The sequence below is a fragment of the Boleophthalmus pectinirostris genome, unplaced genomic scaffold, assembly GCF_026225935.1.
Source record: "Boleophthalmus pectinirostris isolate CB_2022bp ecotype Guang Dong unplaced genomic scaffold, ASM2622593v1 HiC_scaffold_13, whole genome shotgun sequence".
Lineage (NCBI taxonomy): Eukaryota > Metazoa > Chordata > Actinopteri > Gobiiformes > Gobiidae > Boleophthalmus > Boleophthalmus pectinirostris.
The window spans coordinates 23550911-23572587 of NW_026571036.1; the positions used below are offsets into that span (position 1 = coordinate 23550911).

At 39.9% G+C, this 21677-nt stretch overlaps 1 protein-coding gene across 1 annotated transcript; it reads right to left on the reverse strand.

Moving 5' to 3' along the window:
- Positions 1–620: 620 nt before the first annotated feature.
- LOC110161285 (cyclin-K-like) lies at positions 621–14433 on the reverse strand. The gene is given in 12 exon segments (XM_055149588.1): positions 621–2931; positions 2933–3057; positions 4533–4607; positions 4839–4869; positions 5613–5815; positions 6970–7139; positions 7864–7921; positions 8013–8118; positions 9692–9823; positions 9896–9977; positions 11294–11529; positions 14294–14433. Coding segments are annotated over 12 exon segments (1653 nt in total). The 5' UTR covers positions 14303–14433; the 3' UTR covers positions 621–2505.
- Between the last annotated feature and the right edge of the window lie 7244 nt (positions 14434–21677).

Genomic DNA, 21677 nt, shown 5'->3' on the forward strand with positions numbered 1-21677 from the left:
AAGAGATGGTCAAAATGGACTATTTACAAAGCTCACTCCAACATATAAACTGGTATTTTTTGTAGATTGCCTTAGTTTGTGTGTTCTTTTATGCATATTTGTAACATTTTGTTTGCATACCAGAGTTTATTAAAAAGGTAAAATGAGCTGTTAACTTGAAAACTACCACTTCATGACATCACATGGTGGCACAGAGCATTTTGAGTTTTGGAGCTGTAGACAGACTAATAATAAAGAGTTACTCAAACGTGTGAATGAAACAAAACTCCAGATACGTTTTTGAAGACGTAGCAATACCACGATTTACTCAGTGTTGTTAAAGATGCATTGTGACTTTCCTTGTGGAGGGTCCGTCACTTGCTCGTCTCTATGGTGATGTGATTACTTTGTATAGAATGTTCCACGGTAGAGATTAAATTTATCTAAATCAGTGGAGACAACTATATGCTAGTGTACAGGACTACAGGTCATATCTGTAGTTGCCCCTATTCACAGAGAAAATTCTTGTATTTTTGAGCAATAGAAACACCATGGAACATTCCTGGTAAGCGATAACATCTCCATGGGGACAAAAAGGTGACAGACGCTCCAGACAAAATGAAATCCAGTCAGACTCCGAGTAGGAAAGAGCAGGTCTTTATTGTCCTAAGTGTTGACACAAACCGAAACTGCACGATCAGCACAGAGGAGGCTAAGGCACAGAGTGGAGAATCTCGAATAATCTACATGAACAAAGCAGATATGTACAAAATGCCCCAAAATCCAGTGTTACACAAGGATGGTCCCACCCAGAGTTTTCCTGCAACGTCACATCCTCAAAACAACGTGTTCAAAAGACGAGGAGACAATGGCAATTGTAAATAAAGATGAAAATAATTTGACATTCAGTAGGTAAAAATTGGGACGTAAAGGTGCATTGTGTAGCTTTTCTGGGGGAGCGTCCATCAAATCCTTTTCTCCATGGAGACCAAACCAGATCAAGTTACAGGCCAGATCTGTGGAGAGGCGACCCCGCTCACAATCAGAGTATCTGTTTTTTTTTTTAGGTATTTTTGACACACAAAACCACCTGGAATAGAATAAATGTCAAGTCGAGCTGTTTAATGTCACACTGTGGAACATTCCAGACCGAGCAATGACATCTCCATAGAAACAAGCAGGTGATGGACCCCCAGCTTAAAAGTTACAGAGTGCATCTTTAAGCAAGCATAGCATTCATAGTCCAATATATACTGTATAAAAAAAAATGCAAAAATGCCACATTTTTCAATCTGACAAATCAAAACTATATATTTTTTGGTCTTGGAAACATACATTAAAGTTTCACTGTGTGACTTTTCTAGTAGAGGGCTCCCCAGTTACTTGTCTCCATGGAGATGTTATTGCTTTACCTCCAGTATTCTAAAGTATGACATTAAACTTTTCAGTCTCCGTAGAAACAAGCAGGAGACACCACCAGGGCGAGTTACAGGTGAGATCTGTGAAGAGGCGACCCCACTCGCACTAAGAATACATGTTTTTAAAGACGTTTTTGTGCAATAAGCAAAGCCATAATCAAATAAATGCATCTTTTCTCCAAATTTAGACCCCTAACCTGAAAAGTTACACAGTGCACCTTTAAAAGTCCATATTTATTTTGCATTTGCTTTCGCATATCGAACGCTCCGTCTTCAGCCTTTCCTGTGGTCCAAATGTGACGTCACTGAAAACTCTGGGCTGACCGGCGATGTTTGTAATTCGATGAAATACTATTGGAACACAACGAGAGTTTAAAGGCGACTTCTATGAGAGCTAATGAGAGACAGTGTTCAGCTAAAGATTCAACATAATAATAAAAATTAAAAAAACAACTGCAGGGTCACAGTCAAATTCAAAACACAAATTAACAATGAACAAAGTTTGCAGAAAATATGCTTCAGTTTTAACTTGTGATGTTTCGTGGTTCTACTGAATGAGGAAATAATTCATCATATTGTACCCATCAAGTTCTTTAAAGGTCCTTTTATTACGCAAAATGAACTCTTATGAGCGTTAAGTCAAGTTATAATCAAAAACAGAGCTGGAGTTGTGTTTTGTTTCATTCACGCACGTTTAAGTAACGCTGTGTTATTAATCTGATAATATCTCCAAATCTCAAAACAAAGATTGGCAATTCTGGGCTTCAAATCTTCCAAATGATTCTAGTGAGTATAAAAACACAGTGGAGCACTTCCTGTATTTCCAAAGTGGAACAGAGTGTTTTCAGTTTGAGAGAAAAGAGTCTAAATGTGCAGGTTTGTGTGTTAAACATGTGAATGAAACAAAACACAACCCCAGGTCTGTTTGTTGACGAGAAAACATTATCACAGATGAAAAATGGCGTAATATGGACCTTTTAAATGCATCATTAAAGCCTTTTTCCTAATTCAAGTTGGCATTGACGTCCTGTGCCCTTTTGAAAATGGCAAAACACGACTTCCTGCGTTTTATTTGCAAAATGTTGTACAGAGTTTTTAGATTTCGGTTTCATCTCATCCAGCCTCCGCGATTTAACAGCATACCCGGTGGAGGAGGGGGGTGAGGGACTGGCGACTGTCCGGGCACGGGGGGCGGGGGCGGGTACCCGGGCGGGTGTAGGCCTATGCCCGGAGGGGGTACGTGAGTGTGTGCCATCCTGGGCGGAGGAGGGGGAGGCGGGTAGCTGTTGTACCCGGGCGGAGGGGGGAACGCCGGGGGTAAGTTGGGCGGAGGGGGGTACGTGGAGGGCGGGGGTCCCGGGGGAGGAGGGGTCGGGGGCGGGTAGACGTGGTGGTAGGGCGGCATCGGGGGAGCGTACCCGGGGGGCAGGGGCGGGTAGGCGGGCGCGTCAGTCTTCATCATGGACTGCAGGCTCTGGAAGCCCTCCCCGGACATGTACGAGCTCGTGGTGGACATGACGTAGCTGGAGGGGGGGAGGGGGAGGAGGGCGGTGGGGCAGAGGGGGAGGCTGCTGAGGGGGCGGGGCCAGAGGAGGGGGAGGAGCCACTTCACTTCCTGGTTCGGCCTCAGTGGGAGGGGCAGGAACCGGGGCCTTGCGCTCTGTGGAGAGAAGCAACGAAAACAAATTTAGAGTCTCGAAAACTGCATTAAAAACCTCAATCTGGTCTCAGATGACTACAGGTGTGAAAAAATATCAAAATAAAGATATATCGTATTGTTTAATGTATCATATCTTTTAATGTGATGATACAGTATCGATATTGTGGGCTGCTGTATCGATATATCACCAAGAGTATTTTTTGGTTTATTTTACTAAATTATTTTGTTACAGCTACAGTTTTGTTGTTTGTTCAGAGGAAGGAAACTCGTTTATGTGACACATTTGACATTTTCACTCTTATGTTAAATGTTTGTGTTTCATATGAACTTTCATATGAACACAAGAAGTGATTTAACAAACATTTAACCATGATTTAGACCAGGCATGTCCAAACTATGGCCCGTGGTCCAAATGCAGGCCTCAGACACATTTTTCGCAGGGCTTCATTACTGTTCCGAGCGTCGGGACTGGCCCAGAGGTGCATGGACACCGTCGGGTGACCGCAGGCGAAAGGACTGACACAGAGGGCTAAGCGCAGCCGTCACCCGATCACACTTTGTGGACACCCTGCTCCACGGGTTCAGGGTTCTCCCTCTCTCTCAAATCTAAGATAAGTCCTGTTTCAGTCCTGGTTCAGTCCTGGTTCAGTCCATATGCAGCACAAACGTTGCATCTTCACTCGCTGATACTGTGAAAAAGCTTTGGTCAAATGACTTTAGACCATGGACGCCCTGTACCAAGATGGCAGTGGTATTCAAGCATGCCAAGAGACTGAACACCAGAGCTACCAGTCCATATCTATGGTTAGTCATTCTCACCTTTTTGTGGAAAATCAAACACTTAAATCAGAACATCTATGTTGCATTTATCCTGAAGTTTTCAGACGATATTAAAACGTTTCTGGTTGTGTTTGCTAATGTGTGCATTGTGTAACTGCTGCTATTTTGTCAATAAATACATTCCTAAAATGGAACTTGGCTCCAATAACCCCTATAATTATATATATTCACCCCTATAACTGCAGGCCTCTGTGAGCTTCATTTGACTGGAGTTGAAATCTATGGGTGATGTCACACTCCTTCCACTTCTTTATACAGTCTATGATAATGTACCTGTAACTTACATTATAGTGATTTTAGTTCTATATAATAAAATCTAAATATGTGGATATAAAGTTAGTGGAAAAATTGTTTTTAAACCACACATAATACATACACACACACACACACACACACAATATAACACATCCACAGACCTGCACTCAGACACACAGGATTCTCCTCCACTAATCTGCTGCTCTGAAGCCTTTGGGAGGTTTTCTAATGTCCAGACAAGACTCCACTATAATCAGACTAAAGACTTCTGCAGGGGGTATGGCTGCTCATTATAAAACCATTTACAGACAGTTCACATATTTGCTTTGGACGCTGCTTGAGGTCACTTAGAACTTAAATTAAGTAGGAACACAACTCACCCGGAGGAGGAGGCTGGGGAGAAGGCAGGGGCGGCATGGGGCTCTCCAGACGCGGGATTTTTGATCCAACTTGTTCTGTTAATGGAGCAGAGCAGCTGTTAGACAAATGTGTCTGAGCTAATGGAGCCCACAGCAGGCAGTCCTCATACCTTACAACAGGAGACTAATCATGTCCATTTAGAACAGACACTATAGACGCGCACTGAGGAGAGCTCATAGGGCGTCCAATGTGTGCACTTAATGTTCATTAAGGGAGACTCGTTTAAAACTACTTTACAGTTTGCATAGGAGAATACAGGGGCTTACCTGGAGCCTTTGGTTCTTCTTTAGGGGAGGCCTGAAACAAAAATATACATACACCTGTATTACACAAAAATAACTCTTAAGAGATTTAAGCCATAATGTTACCTCTTTAAAATTATATTTGGAGTTGTGTTTTGTTTCATTCACATGTTTGAGTAATCCTGCATTATTAGTCTGTCTACATTTCCAAAGCTCTCTTCCACCCTGTGATGTCATGAAGTGGTAGAAATCATCCAAATGATTCTAGTGAAGGTGTATGGAGTTTAAAAACACAGTGGAGCACTGTGTATTATGACATGACATCACAAGTTGGAGCAGAGAGTTTTCTGTTTGAGAGAAGAACTTATCCTGATTATGCAGGATTTGTTTAGTTTGTGTGTAAAGTTGCACTATGTAACTTTTCTGGTGTAGGAGCTGCCACCTGCTTATGCCCATTGTAAATGGAGATGATATTATGCCTTGAATGTTCCATAATACAGCATTTAATTTGTTATCTGAATGAAGACAGGTCATGTTACAAATCAAATCTGTGCAAAGACATAATCACTCAAAAGAATAAGGCAGACGAGAATCGTTGAGAAAAACACCAGTAATTGAATGTATACTTGTTAGATATGTTTAATGCTAAAAAGTGGAACATTTAAGGCAAAGCTGGACCATCTCCATGGGGACAAGCAGGTCCACTCCACCTGGAATGGACTACATACTCTATCTTTACATGTAAAAAGTATTGAGTCAGTAAGTGTACATTGTTCCCAACTGAATGCCAGTACTCACATGTGTGCGTTTGAGCTGACGCGCAGGACTGCCCCCTGGTGGTGAGGTCTTCTTTGGTGGAGGAGGTGGGGGGTTGCTGGGGGGAGGAGGAGGTCCCTGTGGCACTGGAGGAGGAGGAGCAGAGGTCCTCTCTCTCTCCTGCATCTGCTGTGGGATGGGCTTGTTCCCCTGAGAGTACAGGTCCAGGATCTGATGGCAGATGTCTGGAGAATACAGTTTTATTCAGAGGATGAGTTCTGCTTTAGTCAGGGCTTTCAAACACCTTTGGAAACCTTTGCATTTGAATTTCACATTTTAGAACTTTAAATAATGTATATGGTTGGACTCGGGAAAGATCTTATGCAGCACTTTCACTTTTCTTCAGACGCTTGGGTCTCTGAGGCTCTGCGTTGCCGATGGTGGAGACGTTTAGCAGCAGCGAAATGTGTCTCAAAGCCAATACAAACTTTTATCCAAACATAAAATAGAAAACAACCAATTCAAATTAAAGCTGCATTGCATAAGTTTTCTGGTAGAGGTTCCACAATCTGCTTGCAGGCTTCCCACTCTTTTTCACTGAAAAAATTTCAAAACTTTTCCATGACTTTTTCATGAGCTAAAGTGAATTTTCCATGACTTTACAGCACCAACATGTGTAGAATTGATCAGACTTTTAGAGCTAAATATGAAATGGGAACTCTTTCCACTCACTTTATGGTTTGGGATTAGAGTGTTTGAACATTCTAAATCCTGTCAGTGCATTTATTGTCGTCTCTTTTAAACAAAAGACGCTTGTCTCCATGATGAATATGGTTTTGCTTTGCCTAAATCTTTTACAGTTTCCTGTTTCCATGGAGACAAGCAGGTAATGCCACCGGGCCAAGCTATGGGTCAGATCTGTGGAGAGGCAGGCCCACCCTTAAGTGTTTTTCAGTGTATTTTGGAGCAATAAAAACACCTGTAATTAAAATAAATGTCTGATAAATTTAATGCCATACTGTGGAACGTTCCTGGCAACCCTAGCTCAGGCAGCAGTATAACCTCAACCAGAAAGCTGAAGTTTGTGGAGTTATTTTAATATTTTTATACCTCAAACGTATTAGTGTTAGAATAGAGATAAAAAGACCCATCATTCGAAACACAGAAGTGTCCTTGGATGAAGCATCTCATTTGTAAACTTGAATCTGCTGTGATGGAAATGTACTGACTGTAAAGTACGTTCTGCACCGTGAGTAAGGTGTACAGTTACATAGTATTGTATTTCTAGAGAACAAATGAAGATGTTACAAAGGTAAAAAGCAAAATAAACATACATTTGACTGTGTTCTAGTAATATTAAAGTTGGTCAAATGCTTTAGTTTTTTTTTTTTTTTTTTACCTTCGAGCAGCTCCACGGGCACGTCCTGCACAAACTGCTCCCACCAGCGTCTGGACGGCTGCTTCGTGGTCCACTCCTGGATGTCAAACTTACAGAGACGTCCGGCCAAATACATGACGGCCACGGCGATGATCTCAGGCTCCCACTGCAGGGACAGCATCGTGCACAGGCTGCAGGACAGGACAGGACAGGACAGGGGGACAGGTATACTCACATCAGTCACAGTCATAGTTTTAATACAGAAGTTTTGTTTTTTTTGTTCAGGACAAGAATGTCTCAAGTTGATCAGTTTTTTTAGACTCTTTTTTTTCATTTCAAATGTATCAAATTTCTCTTTTTTTTTTTGACAAATCGCAAGAGGAAGTAGATAATCTCTTTTATTCCTACTTCTCACTAACTTTTTGATACAGACCCCAGGTTTTTTACCAAAGCAACATTTTATACTGCAATATTGATCTAAAATTATTTAATAAAGAAACAAGTTCACTTTCATGTTAAAAAAATGCAGTACCCTACTTCATCACAACAGAGTTTGCACCTCCAGTAAGTACAGAGCAGTGGATGTGTGCTGATGGAGGTGAAAATGGGCATCGATCTGCAATATGGTGTCTTGAGACATTAAATAAGATTAAAGATTGCTCAAATATGCTTGATTCACTCCAAATACAAATTTGGGTGAGTAAAAGACAAGGGGAAACAACGATAACATGGTTAAAAGCACTGAAAAGTTGATTTTGCACAATATTTTCTTCCATTAAAGCAGACCCATCTGCTTTAATGGAAGAAAATATTGTGCATCTCCCTCCTTTTGATTCTTGTATTATCAAGTAGATTGTTCAAAAAGATAAACAAAAAGGGAGCATGTTCCTGTATTATCAAATATCTGTTACCAACCTGTCATTGACAAAGGTCCATGCCATCTGTAGTACTTTGCAGACTTTATTCTTGTCCCCTGTAATAAAACATATTTGAGTTCTCTGCTGATTCTCGGATATGTTTTTGACTCACAGTATTTTTTTTTAATTCTCTTATCTGTGCGTCACCTTTGAGCTGTTTGACGTAGCGCAGCAGGAACATGTACGGGTGCTCCACCATCAGGTCAAACTTTATTGTCTGGAGCAGGATTCTCTCCAACACCATCACCTCCTCCTGCGGAAACAAAACAGCACACGCAACTTTAAAATGTGTAAAGGGTAACTTTTCTGGTGGAGGGTCCATCAAGTGCTTTCCTCTATGGAGATGTTATTGCTTGGTCTGGAATGTTCCACAGTGTGGCATTAAAACTTTCTATCTTCATGGAGACCAAACCAGACCACGTTACAGGTCAGATCTGTGGAGAGGCGACCCCGCTCACAGTCACAATGTCTGTTTTTCTAGGTATTTATGAGCTATAAAACCACCTGTAACTGAATAAGTGAAAGGTTGAGCTGTTTAATGCCATACTGTGGAACATTCCAGGCAGAGCAGTAACATGTACCCATAGAAACAAGTAGGTGACAGACACCCATCCAAAAAGTTTCAAAGTGCACCTTTAAAATAGGTTTGTGGTTGAAAAAGCTTCAGTTATACAAGACATTAAACACATTCAACAGTCTTTAGTGAGAACGGTGCTGTCTATGATCTCCTACATTAAGTCAGAAATTGTTGCCTTCATTAATTTACGGCCATAATAAAAACCCTTAACCCCAACCAAAATGATGAGCCTGACAGTAGTAGTTACAAAGAGTCTTTCAATATAAAGTGAACTGAAACCAGAGTTGATGGAACCAGAAGCACGCTCCCTGGGTTAGCCATGTCCATTTCTATTTCATATATCTTGTGTAGAGAGACTAATAATAATAGTAAAGAGTTATTCAAAGATGTGTGAATGAAACAAAACAAATGTATGTTTTTGAAGAGAGAACAGTGTTGGCTAAAGGTCATGAGTCAATATTGTGAAATACAGGACCTTTCATTTTTCCCACATTAGCTTTAGCCTCTATATCTTTTTGCATAATTTTTCTTGTCAAAACCTGGACATGTGTGAACAATAAAAAACAACTACAACTATAACTACTAGTACAACTACTACAACTACAAGTACAACTACAAGTACAACTACAAGTACAACTACAAGTACAACTACAAGTACAACTACAAGTACAACTACTACTGCGTTCACACTCTTTTTCACTCACAAAATTTCAAAACTTTTCCATGACTTCACAGCCCCTACATGTGTAGAACTGATCAGACTTTTAGGGCTAAATCTGAAATGTGAACTCTTTCCACTCACCTTATGGTTTGGGATTAAAGTTTTTGAACATTCAAAATCCTGTGAGTGCATTTATTGTCGTCTCTTTTATACAAAAGGCGCAGATGTTTGGAAATAATCATAATAGCCTCAACTTCACAAAACGATGTAGTTGCATGAAACAGATACTAAAATCCCATGACTTTTCCAGGTCTGAAAATGACATTTTCAATTTCCGTGACCATGGGAACCTTCCTACTAACACCAGCATCATGTAGATTAAATACGGACATTAACATAAGTTGAAAATGATGAGCCTGACAGCAGCAGTTACAGAGAGAGGAGCAACACTTTTTCAGTAGAAGGTGAACTGGAGCTGAGTCGATGGAGCCGGAAGTGCCCCCATGCTCGCTTCCTATTTGGAGCGCAGTGGTGAGCAGGTTCATTTATATATCCAGTCTCTGATGTAAACACAGTGATAACACATACCTTTGCATCATCTCCAAACTGGGCAAACTGCACAGGGTTCAGAAGCTCTCGGGCTGTTCTGATGATGTCTTTACACTTCTTTGGAGTTTCTTCCACTTTCCCGGCCAAAAACAGGCAGCAGGCACCAGTCACCTGTTACAACACACAATAACATCAGGTGTGTATCCATGTACGATAATATGAACTCCAAACTGACAGACTTACATATCTGGGGAACTGCTTAAATGAATGGAACATGTAGAATCTGTGGAAATATATGATGCCAGTCGCCAGTGTGTCATAATGTCTGATCATGGAAATTAAGAAAAATATCAAAGAACAAAGTCAATAAGAAGAACAAAAGTTAAATAACAGAAATAGACTAATTATTTAATGAGGCTGTGTTAAAATCTGCATCCAGGCAACACATCATACTTATACGAATAAACACAAATCCAAGTCAAGTCAAGTCTGATGGTGTGTGAATTACTCTGAAGTTCTAATATTTTTATTTAGACACAAATCTAAGATGTTTTTGTCCAGTTTCATTTTCTTAATCTGTGATGCACGCAGGATTCAGCACCATCGTGGAGGTATTTTGTTTTTCACTATTCACCAATATAATAAGCAGCTTTCTATAGGAGGAGCTGATAACTTCACAGCTCTTTGTTGTGATGATGTTTACAGCGACATCAGCTCCCATTGGGCATCACAGTTTGAAACGTGGAAAACAGCACAAGTCATTTTATATGAATACTGTGATTTAAAATGTGCAAATTATAACATAAAGACTCACAGGGGTCATAGATTATAACTATATAGCAGACACAAGCATAGGTCTTCTTTAAAGCCTTAGTTGTTTATTTTGGACCTGTGTAGGGAGCATTCACACTTAAGTTAGTTTATCTGCCATTTGTAATTAAAAAACAACACTGGGAGGAAAAAACAAAACAAACAAACAAAATGTGCAAAAAGCTCAAAGTGCAACATGAGACATTAAAAAACACACCTAAGACTAAGACTAAACTCAGAACTAAGCCTGGACTAGACCAGGCAGGACTAAACCAGGACTAGAACAAGGCAAAACAAAATCCACATCAACAGTAAACAGGGGTTTATAAACCAGATCAAAACAAGCAGTCAGTCAAACTTAGTAATAAGTGCTTTTCAGTGCAACTTTAGTCCTGGTTTAGTCCTGGTTTTTAGTCCTGGTTTTTAGTCCTGGTTTTTAGTCCTGGTTTTTAGTCCTGGTTTTTAGTCCTGGTTTTTAGACCTGGTTTTTAGACCTGGTTTTTAGACCTGGTTTTTAGACCTGGTTTTGACCAGTTTTAGACACACTTTAGGCCCAGGTTAGACCAGTTTTAGATCAGTTTTAGACCTATTTTAGACCTATTTAAAACCTGATTTAAACCTATTTTAAACCTGGGTTAGACCAGTTTTAGACATATTTAAGATCTGGTTTAGATCTACCAACTTTAGTCCTGGTTTAGTCCTGGTTTAGTCCTGGTTTAGTCCTGTTTAAGACCTGGTTTAGATGTGGTTTAGACTTCATAGTACCCAGAAAGCCAACTATTATCTTTGTTGCTACTTGGTGTGAAAAGTGTGACTGATATAAAAGGATACAGGCCGAGGCGAGTGCCCACGTCAAAGATAAAACGTGCTCCTTCTCTCCTGTAGCGAGCCTCTGTCCCCGGGTCCAAGCCCTCGGCCTGGGACGGCGTGTGGGCCAAGTCCTTCTTGTCCCAGTACCAGCACGGTTTAATGTGGTCCAGAACCGCCCGCGCAGACATGGACAAACTCTCCTTTGAGTCCTTCATTGGCTGAGGAGAGGAAACACTGGAGGGACCTGCTGTGCCAGACTGGACCAGCAAAAGAGACAGGAGTTAAATTAAGGGGAGTTAAAATGGTAAAATTACTTTGAGCAAGCAGAAAAATACCATGTGTGAAGTACAGTACCAGTCAAAAGTTTGGACACACCATCTCATTCAAGGTTTTGTATTTGTCTATATATTTTTTACTTCTTTCTATATTCTGTACACACACAAGACACCAAATATATGAAGCACAATGAGATACACTTTGTAACTTTTTCGTTGGGGGTCCAGCATCTTTGTTTCTATGGAGATGTCACTGCTTGTGTCATGTTCCACAATATGGCATTAAACAGATCTACATTACATTTATTCAATTCCAGGTGGTTTTACAGCTCAAAACTACCTAGAAAAACAGACATTGTGACTGTGAGCGAGGTCGCCTCTTCACAGATCTGACCTGTAACATGGTCTGGTTTGGTCTCTATGAAGATAGAAAGGTTTAGAAGAAGGGTTAGAAAGTTTAGATGTAGAAGCTAGGAATCTGTCTCTCTAAAGAAGAACTTTGGACTTTTCCTTTTATTTTATTATTATTTAATTTAGAAGATTGAGAGTGAAAACATAATTTCACTTTTTCATATGGAAATTTAACAATAAACTTTTTGAATTTAATTCAAAGGTTTAATGCCACACTGTGAGACATTCCAGATGAAGCAATAACATGTCCATGGAGAAAAGCATTTGACTAACCCTCCACCACACAATGCACCTTAAACATAAGCCAAAGATTCATTTGAAACGAGGTGCATGAATTAAAAAAAAAAAGTTTTGCATCTGTTCAGCAGCTTTCTCTTTCACATCAATATTTCACTTTTAATTCTGTCTACCTTGGTCTTCCTAGTTCCTAGTTCCTTCTGTCTTATTCATCTTCACCTGTTGACAAACATTGGCTGAGCGTCACATTCACTGGCCCACAGCTTAGTGGTGTGATTTCAGCTCCCACAGATAAATGCTGTCATTGTGTCCTTGAGCAAGACACTAAACCCACCTCACCCCCAGTGTCTGTGTGCACTGGTGTCTCTGACAGTGTGTGTGACTGGGTTGAATGGTTCTGGTTGTAAAGTGCTATAAGAGCCTGGTGGAAGTTGGAAAAGAGCTGTACAAAAATGTGACCATTTACCATTTTAAAACAGAGTTCTTCAACAGGGGGTCGCAAAATCTTTGGTTGATTAGACTTTTATTATTTCTACATTTTTGAAAGATGAGGATGAAGTGGTTTTCAGTGGGCTCTGTCTGTTCGTTCCTTCATCACGTCTGTCTTTCATGTCAGCGCCGATTTGATCATTTCCTCTAGGCTACATGTGAAGAGTTCCGTTACAGCTTCACTATTATGCACACCGGAGAGGAGGGGGAGAATAGTCTTTCCTCTCGCTCCTCAGATCAGAATGACCGGAAACGTTCAGTGTCCCATATCAAACTCTTGTCTGTCTGCGCTGTGGCTCTTCTCTCGTTTAATCAGATCGTTTAAAAAAGTCACATTTTGAGCCGAATTTCCGTGATGTGATTGCTCCATTCATCTGGCCTTCTTAGAGTCATCGCGAGCTCAAAGTACAGCTTAAACTTCAGGCCTGAGTGGCTTTGGTCAGATTCAGGCTTACGCATTTCTGTCATGGAACGAGTTAAGGCTTAAACTGGAGATGGAGTTAGAGTCAGCTCAGGATTTCAGGAAAAGTCTGGACGTGTTAAATGACTTCGACCCCCAGTATTGAATGTTCAATAACAGAGCAGCTGTTGATACACGACACTAGGCCCAATGTAATATAAAACACAATTGTATGTCATATATACATAGATATAGATATAGACAGGAGAGCTGGAGCAGGGACCCCCTACATCAGTTTGGGGGTCCCTGGCCTGAAAATCATTGAAGACCCCTGATTTAAACCATGTCATGTAAATCCACAATAGTAAAGAACTGCATCTCCTACACATCCATGTGATCGGAATAACTTAAGGTGCACTATGTAACTTTTCTGGTGGAGGGTCCATCACCTACTTGTTTCTATGGAGATGTCATTGCTCTGCCTAGAATGTTTCACAGTGTGACATTAAACAGCTCTACTTTACATTTATTCAATTACAGGTGGTTTTAGAGCTCAAAAATACCTAGATAAACAGACACTGTGACTGTGAGCGGGGTCGCCTCTCCACAGACCTGACCTGTAACTCAGTCTGGTTTGGTCTCCGTGAAGATAGAAAGGTTTAATGCCATACTGTGGAACATTCCAGACAAAGCAATAACAGAAAAGCATCTGACGAACTAACGGACCCTCCAGCAGAAAAGTGACACACTGCAGCTTTAATATGAATCCGAGTGAAATGACATTAGAGACAGTTTGGTGAAGAGTTGGTGATCAAACTGACAAACAAACCAGACACTAGATACACTGTTGATTTGAACACCTCCGCAGTGTTGTCAGTGCAGTCCAAATGTCACACTCCACTTTTCACAGATTAACTGCTACAATCTATTTAGCCACGCGTGTTAGCCGGCTCCTAACCTTCATCCACGTCATAATACACACAATCATCAAGATTAACAGTGCTCCAAACTGCGACAACGCGACCACTGAAGTGTACAGAGAGGATTCATCGAGGACAGTGTGTCCTGTGAAACTTTGCAGCTCAGCAGGTGATGCTAGCACTTAGCTCCAGCGGCTAGCAAACTTTCTTCACTCGAGGTCTGAGGCTGTGGCTGTGACCAAACTCCCGCAAACTCCCCCCATCCAGCGGCCACGCACGCACAGCTTACCTTTAACATCAAGTCCGCGCGTAATGGAACCAGATCGACGCAGTAATCAACGAATCCACAGTTAATTCACAGTAACTTGGCTAATAAATGACCAACAACAGTCCCCATTCTAACAAGGGCACCGCCATTACTGTGCGTCACCGCTGTGGGCGCGTCATTACGCAACTGCTCGTCTTTCACGTGGACCACTCCAACGCACGATGACGACTGGTTTAATTATATCACTTTTATTTAGGTATTAAACTTTTGTCATCACACTGTGACGAAATGGCGCCTCCAAAAACAGTTTATAGTTGATCTTTTCTGCATTAAGTATTTCAGAGGATTAGAGCTGTTATACCGTATGTGGCCACTAGATGGAGACAACGCATTACCTTTTGAGACCAACCGTGTCCTACGAAGACAAAAAGTGTGAAACTCTCTGGAAAATTTACTTCAAAATTTCTGTTGGCGACCTACACAGGTCTCCAAGAACAGTTGATAGTTAAGGTCAGTTAAATACAATCAATCAATGAACCTGCCCAGGGATGACAGGTGGAAATTAGCACTGGTGCTAGTGGCTCGACACTTCACCCACATTGCCTGGTATGAAAGTGGTGTGTGGTTGATGGTGGGCGCCGATAGGTTTGGCAGCTGTGCTTCTGTCAGTCTGCCCCAGGGCAGCTGTGGCTACAACAGTAGCTTACCATCACCAGGTATAGAGTGAATGAATAATGCTGAATAATGCTCTGTAAAGCGTCTTTATGACAAAAAAATGTCTGTGAAAAGTGCTATATAAATAAACACTTACTTACTGTTGTGTCCAGACAAAAGGATAATAGGCAGGGCCCCCAAAATCTGACAACTAGTTGCTATAATGAAGAAATATTTGTATGTGAAAAATATTGAGCTCAAAATTGACCTTTGACCTTATTTGTAAGTTTCTGTACTCTGCCTTTGTATCATGAGCCAAAAATAAGTTTCCATGCAATGGCCAAAGACAGAAACAGGTCACCAAGCTCATGTGTTTGTTTGAAATGATCTAGAAAAGTTTTGGATTTCCTGTTTAGTGCTGATCAGGATCATGCGGTGACATTTACACAGTCAAACAGTTTGACACAAGTGACTTTGCAGTCAAGTGTGTATAGTATGAATAAATACACACAATACTTTCACATTTAAGATCACTGAGGTGTAATTGAATACAAAGGTTTATTTATTGACTGTGTTAAGACCCTGAGCCAAGGCCACAACAAAAATAAAATATATTTATGAACTAAATCACAAACAAAACATAAAGTGTTTCTGCCTTTGGCCTTTGCACGAAAACTTATTTTTGTCTCATGATACAAACACAGAGTACATGGAACTGACAAATAAGGGTCAAAGATCAATTCTGAGCTCAGTATTTTTAAGGATATTTATTCACATGATAAAGGAACTTTCAAATACAAACAAAATTACACTAATTTTTGACCAGACATTATGTTGCGGTGTTCTGCTTTAGTTTAATTTATATTAGACCTTGACTTAGACAAATTTTATTGATCCACAAGGGAAATGATTTGGTCACAGGAGTCACACACCACAATAAAATATAATAACAAAAAGAAAAATATAAATGGCAGTAATACATTTTAAATAAGAAGCAAAAAAAGAGCAAGAGACAGGTGTGAAATAAGACATAATTATATAAATGTAAGTGTAGAATTTATTTATTTGGAGGATAAGCCACTCGAGATGTCTTGCCATCTCGTTTTCGAGGGGGTCCTCAATGTACAAATAAGATAGAAAAATAAATAATAAAATATCAAATCTGTGTTTTATACAAGAGGTCACAGGAAAACAGAGCAACAATGATCTGATGATTGACAGAACACAGGATATCTGTTCCATAAGGGTGAGTTGTACAGTTGTAGGGAGTATTATCTGTTCCATAAGGGTGAGTTGTACAGTTGTAGGGAGTATTATCTGTTCCATAAGGGTGAGTTGTACAGTTGTAGGGAGTATTATCTGTTCCATAAGGGTGAGTTGTTGTACAGTTGTAGGGAGTATTATCTGTTCCATAAGGGTGAGTTTTCTACAGTTGTAGGGAGTATTATCTGTTCCATAAGGGTGAGTTGTACAGTTGTAGGGAGTATTATCTGTTCCATAAGGGTGAGTTGTTGAGTTTTTTTTTTTTTTTTTATTTAAGCATTATATAGAAACATGCCTTCTTTTTGTGAGCAGGGTGACTTTCCACAGACCTGACGTGGCCTGCTGTGTCCTCTGTGTCTCTAGGTTTAATGCCATACTGTGGGACAATTCAGGGAAAGCCATGAGCTCTACATGTGACAAACAGGTGGTGGGGCCTCCATGAGAAAGGCCACTGTAGGGCCTAGCTGGGGCCTGTTGGTGTTGCGTTTACATCCCAGTCTAGAAAAGTTTGAAAGTGGAAGTTTGTAATGTGACTTTTGGCTTTTATTTGATTCAAATCTTTTAAATCTGTTAAGAACCATTCAAAAGACTGTTTCTTTTTATATTTAATTATATAACTGACTAACTTTAACAATAAACTAATCACAGACAAAGATAAAAATGGCTCAAATTTGTTTAAAATGGTTAAAACTGAGAGTAGGAGAGTGTTTACACTTTGGAATTAAGAATGTTCTAAATAAAACACTGCACTACAATCATTATTATTTCTATTTCTAACTAGCAGATCTTATGAGGCCAAATATGTTTTTATGCACAAAGCTCTCACTTGTGTTGTCTGTTCTGCTTCTTGTGTTGCATAAAAATGACAAAGAAAGAAATTCGATTCTTTAAAAAAAAACAAGATCAGATTCCAGCTGTTCACTTTAAAGGTGCAATGTGTAACTTTTCTGGTGGAAGTTCCGTCAAATCCTCTTCTCCATGGAGATGTTACTGCTTTGTCTGGAGTCTGGACTTTTTCCACAAACGTCACATGAGTTGAAATAGGCCTTGGAAAGACTCTTAACCTTATTTTAAAGATCCGTTGTGTAACTTTTCTGGTGGAGAGTATGCCATGTTTTTTTTTGTGTGTGATTGATTAGGGACATGTTATTGCTTTGCTTGGTATGTTCCGCAGTATGGCATCAAAAGTCTGTTCAGCCTTTGTTTCATCAGAGGTGATTTTATTGTCCTGCTTGTCTCCATGGAGATACATCAGTTTAACGCCGTACTGAGGAACATTCCAGGCTACACACACAAATACATTTACATGGAGACTGGCATGTGGTGAACCCTCCCCAAGAAAAGTTACACAGTGCACCTTTAATGTCGGCTAAGCCCTTCTTTTTCATATGATCTTAGCCTGTAGTTTTAACTTACTGTTATTATTCACAGTTTTATATCAGACTGTACCACCAACGCAAGGTTCTAGTTTGTAATTTGAACTTTTTGAAATCCTGCACCTCGTAGAACCTGCTGTGTGAAACATAAAGGCCGTATGATTAGCAAGTGACCCTTAAAACCAAACAAACCTGAAAATTACACTAAAACTCCCATTGCAAATATTGGTTTAAACTTTAAACACAATGTCCTTATATTCTGCAAACAGAACTGAAGCACAAGCCCAGTCTACATCAAAAAAACAAAACAAAACAACAAAAACAAAATAAACAACACAGGCATTACAGGACAAATTCTCTTAAAGGTCTTATATTACTCTAAATGACTCTTGGGAGTTTTATGTCTTGTTATATTCTTACATCTTCAAAAACAGACTTGGAGTTGTGTTTTGTTTCATTCACACAAAGCTCAAAATACTCCCCTCCACCTTATGATGTCATGAAGTAGTAGTTTTCAAGTTGATAGCTACATTATACTTTTCGTTCAGTAGAGATCGGCAATTCCAGGTCTGAAATCCTCCAAATGATTCTAGTGAAGGTGTATGGAGTTTAAAAACACAGTGGAGCACTTCCTGTATAGTTACTGTACATGACATCACAAGGTGGAGCAGAGTGTTTTCAGTTTCAGAGAAGAACTCAGCATAAATGTGTGTTAAACATGTGTGAATGAAACAACACACAACTCCAGGTCTGTTTGTGATGAGGAAACTACACTACAGATCAAAAGTTTCAGAACACCCTCATTTTTCCAGTTTTTTATTGTAATTCAAGTCGTGCAAGTCCAATGAAGAGCTTGAAATGGTACAAAGGTAAGAACAGAACAGACAAAGGTTAAAAAAACATAAAAGAACAAAACACAAGTCCAAGCTCTGCCAAAACTCCCTCAGGAAAAAAGAACAAGATGGTAAAGTTTGAAAACCTGGAGTGTCCAGCAGCAGCACAGTGTCCAGACTTAAACCTCGTCGATCTGGTTTGGGATGAACTGGACAGAAGAGTGAAGCAACCTACAAGTGCCACACATTTATAAAACTTCTGCAACAGACTTGAAGAACTTTCTGAACAATATTTGATTTCTATTGTAAAAAGAACGAGTCACGAGTGTGTTCAGCTCTTCTATCTGACAAAGGTGGACACACATCAATCTAAAGTTTAGAATATGTTTTGGTCAACAGGAAACAATAAACAACTGGAAAAAGTGTGGTGTTCTAAAACTTTTGACCAGTAGTGTACATTTTATCCTCCTGAGACCCGACCCATTCATTTGTGTTATTTACAGTGGACACTGAGTCTCCTTTAAGTGTTTTAAGATCGACTCTTAATGGAGGGACTAGGTTCCTCTGACTAAACAGGGCTGGGGGATTATAGGGGACTATCATGTCCAGGATAAAAAATAAATGAATAAATAACTCAGTAGGAGTTAGTTTGTGACTGCATGATGATTAAAAAAAAAAAAAATATAAATATATATATATATATATATATATATATATATATATATATATATATATATAAAGAAATTAAAAGAGTCTAAAAACGTCTTGAGGCAACTGTAAAAGCTTGTCATGTCAGAGATGTTGGTCATCTAAAAAATGATGTTAGATTGTTCGGTTGTTATCGTCACATAGATTTAAGACCAAAATGTCCCTGTTACAGAGAGCATGTTTTTTCAGTTGTCATTTTTGTGTTTACATGAAAAATGGAAAAAAACAAAAAAACAAAACAAAAAAAGAATAACAACAATTTCCAGTTTACGAGACTTTAACTGCGATGCCGGACTGAACCAGGACTAAACCAGGATTAAACCAGGATTAAACCAGGACTGAACCAGGACTAAACCAGGACTAAACCAGGACTAAAACAGGACTAAACCAGGTGTAAATCAGGTCTGAACCAGGACTGAACCAGGACTAAACCAGGACTAAGCCAGGACTAAAACAGAACTAAACCAGGTCTAAACCAGGTCTGAACCAGGACTGAACAAGGACTAAACCAGGATTAAACCAGGACCAAACCAGGTCTAAACCAGGACTAAAACAGGACTGAATCAGGACCAAACCAGGACTGATCCCATGATCTCAGCCCTGGTCAGGTCCAGGTCTCAGTCCTGATCTGGTCCTGGTCTGGTCCCAGTCTGGTCCCAGTTTCAGTCCCGATCACCCGACAGTCTACGCGGGTGCACCTCTGGGCCCATCCCGACACTCAGTCCTGGTTTCGTCCTGGTTTGGTCTCTATGAAGACAGAAAGCTTTAATGCCATACTGCGAAACATTCCAGACAAAGCCACAACATCTCCATGGAGAAGAGCATTCCACAGACCCTTCACCACAAAAGTTACACAATGCACCTTTTAAACTGTGAGCAGAACCGCCGTGACATGTCCCCTGGAAAAGCAAGAAGCTCGTCTCATTGTATCGCCGTTAGCAACGGAGCATCTGAATCTGTCACTCAAAACCCCCATGCACACACACATGTAAATCAGCTTATGAATAATATATGCAAGTACTTTCTTTATTAATATTAAACACTGCATAATGAAACAGGCACTAAGCAAATCCCAAAGCAATATTCACATTAGCACACACTGGACCTTTCATTGTAGCGCTTGTCAAAAGTCATCAAGCCACATGCCCTGACCACAAGACTTAACCTCAAAACCTGCTCCAGCTTTTTCCTACACGCTATTTTAAGATATTAACTGGGCGATCGCTACAGAGAGTAAACAGAGATGGGGAAAGCATGAAAAATGAAACATATACTTATACGTATGTGGCGGGTGATACAGGCTCTGACCCAGAATCTCAGCGGTTTCTGCGTGTACATTTAAATCCACTCTCCTCTGCTTTCAAACATCCCAGCACGTCTGACTCAAGTGAAAGTAATACAGCTGTAAGAATCTCTCACAGAATATATCATCTAAGCGGAGTAAAGAGGGGTTATGTTTAGCCACTTATACTTGAGTGTTTTTGTTTAAAGGTCCTTTATTACACAAAACAGAATCTTTCTGAGGAGAAGTTGGCCCCCGTCAAACGCAAACCTACACAAAACTCTGTCAGTCGTTTGTGCCGTTTCGTGCTGCAAGAAGTTTCATTTGTGCTGCTTTAGTTTTGGAGATATTCTTTTATAGGTCAAATTGTGGTCACCAGCCCCGAGGAAACTTCAGAATGCCCGAAAACACCCAAATGCAGTCAAACGTTTGAATTTAGTTTGTGCTGTTTTGTGCTGTATAGTTCTAAAATGATTCATTATTATTTTTGCGGAAATTGTATGAGGTCATTTCCGTTCAGCTGATGAAGAAAAAACTCCACGAAACTAATGAAGAGAAACAATCTTAGGCTGTGGAAAAATCTGTGTTATTATATAAAATATGAATTTCCACAAAAATAATAATTCATATTTTTAGAAATATACTAACATAAATGAAAACTGTCACAGCACAAAACAGCACAAACAAAATACAAACACTTTCCTATCATTTTCTGCATGTTTTGAGGCTATTTAACATTTTGAGAAACTGGGTGACGACATCGGCCCAAAAATAAAACTGCTCATATTTTAAGAACCACAATCACACGAATCAAACTTTTTGCAGCACAAACAAAACACAAACGACTGACAGTTTTTGTGTAGGTTTGTGTTTGATGGGGCCCAACTTCACGCATGTGATTTACACCGAGTTATCATGTTGTTTCCTCGTCGATAACAGCTGGAGTTATGTTTTGTTTCATTCCCACATGTTCAAAATGCTCTGTTCCACCTTGTGATGTCATGTAGTGGTATAGTTTTCAAGTCAGCATATACATTTGACATTTTTGTTCAGTTCAATTCGCGTTTCCAAGGCTGAAATGATCCAAGTGAGTCGATTAAAGGTGTAAAAAAAGTTTAAAAACGCAGTGGAGCACTTCCTGTATCACCACATGACATCACAAGGTGGAACAATGTTTTCTGTTTGAGAGAAGAACTCAAAATAAATCTGCAGGGTTTGTGTTTTAAACATGTGTGAATGAAACAAAACACAACTCCAGGTCTGTTTGTGATGAAGAAATGATAACGTAG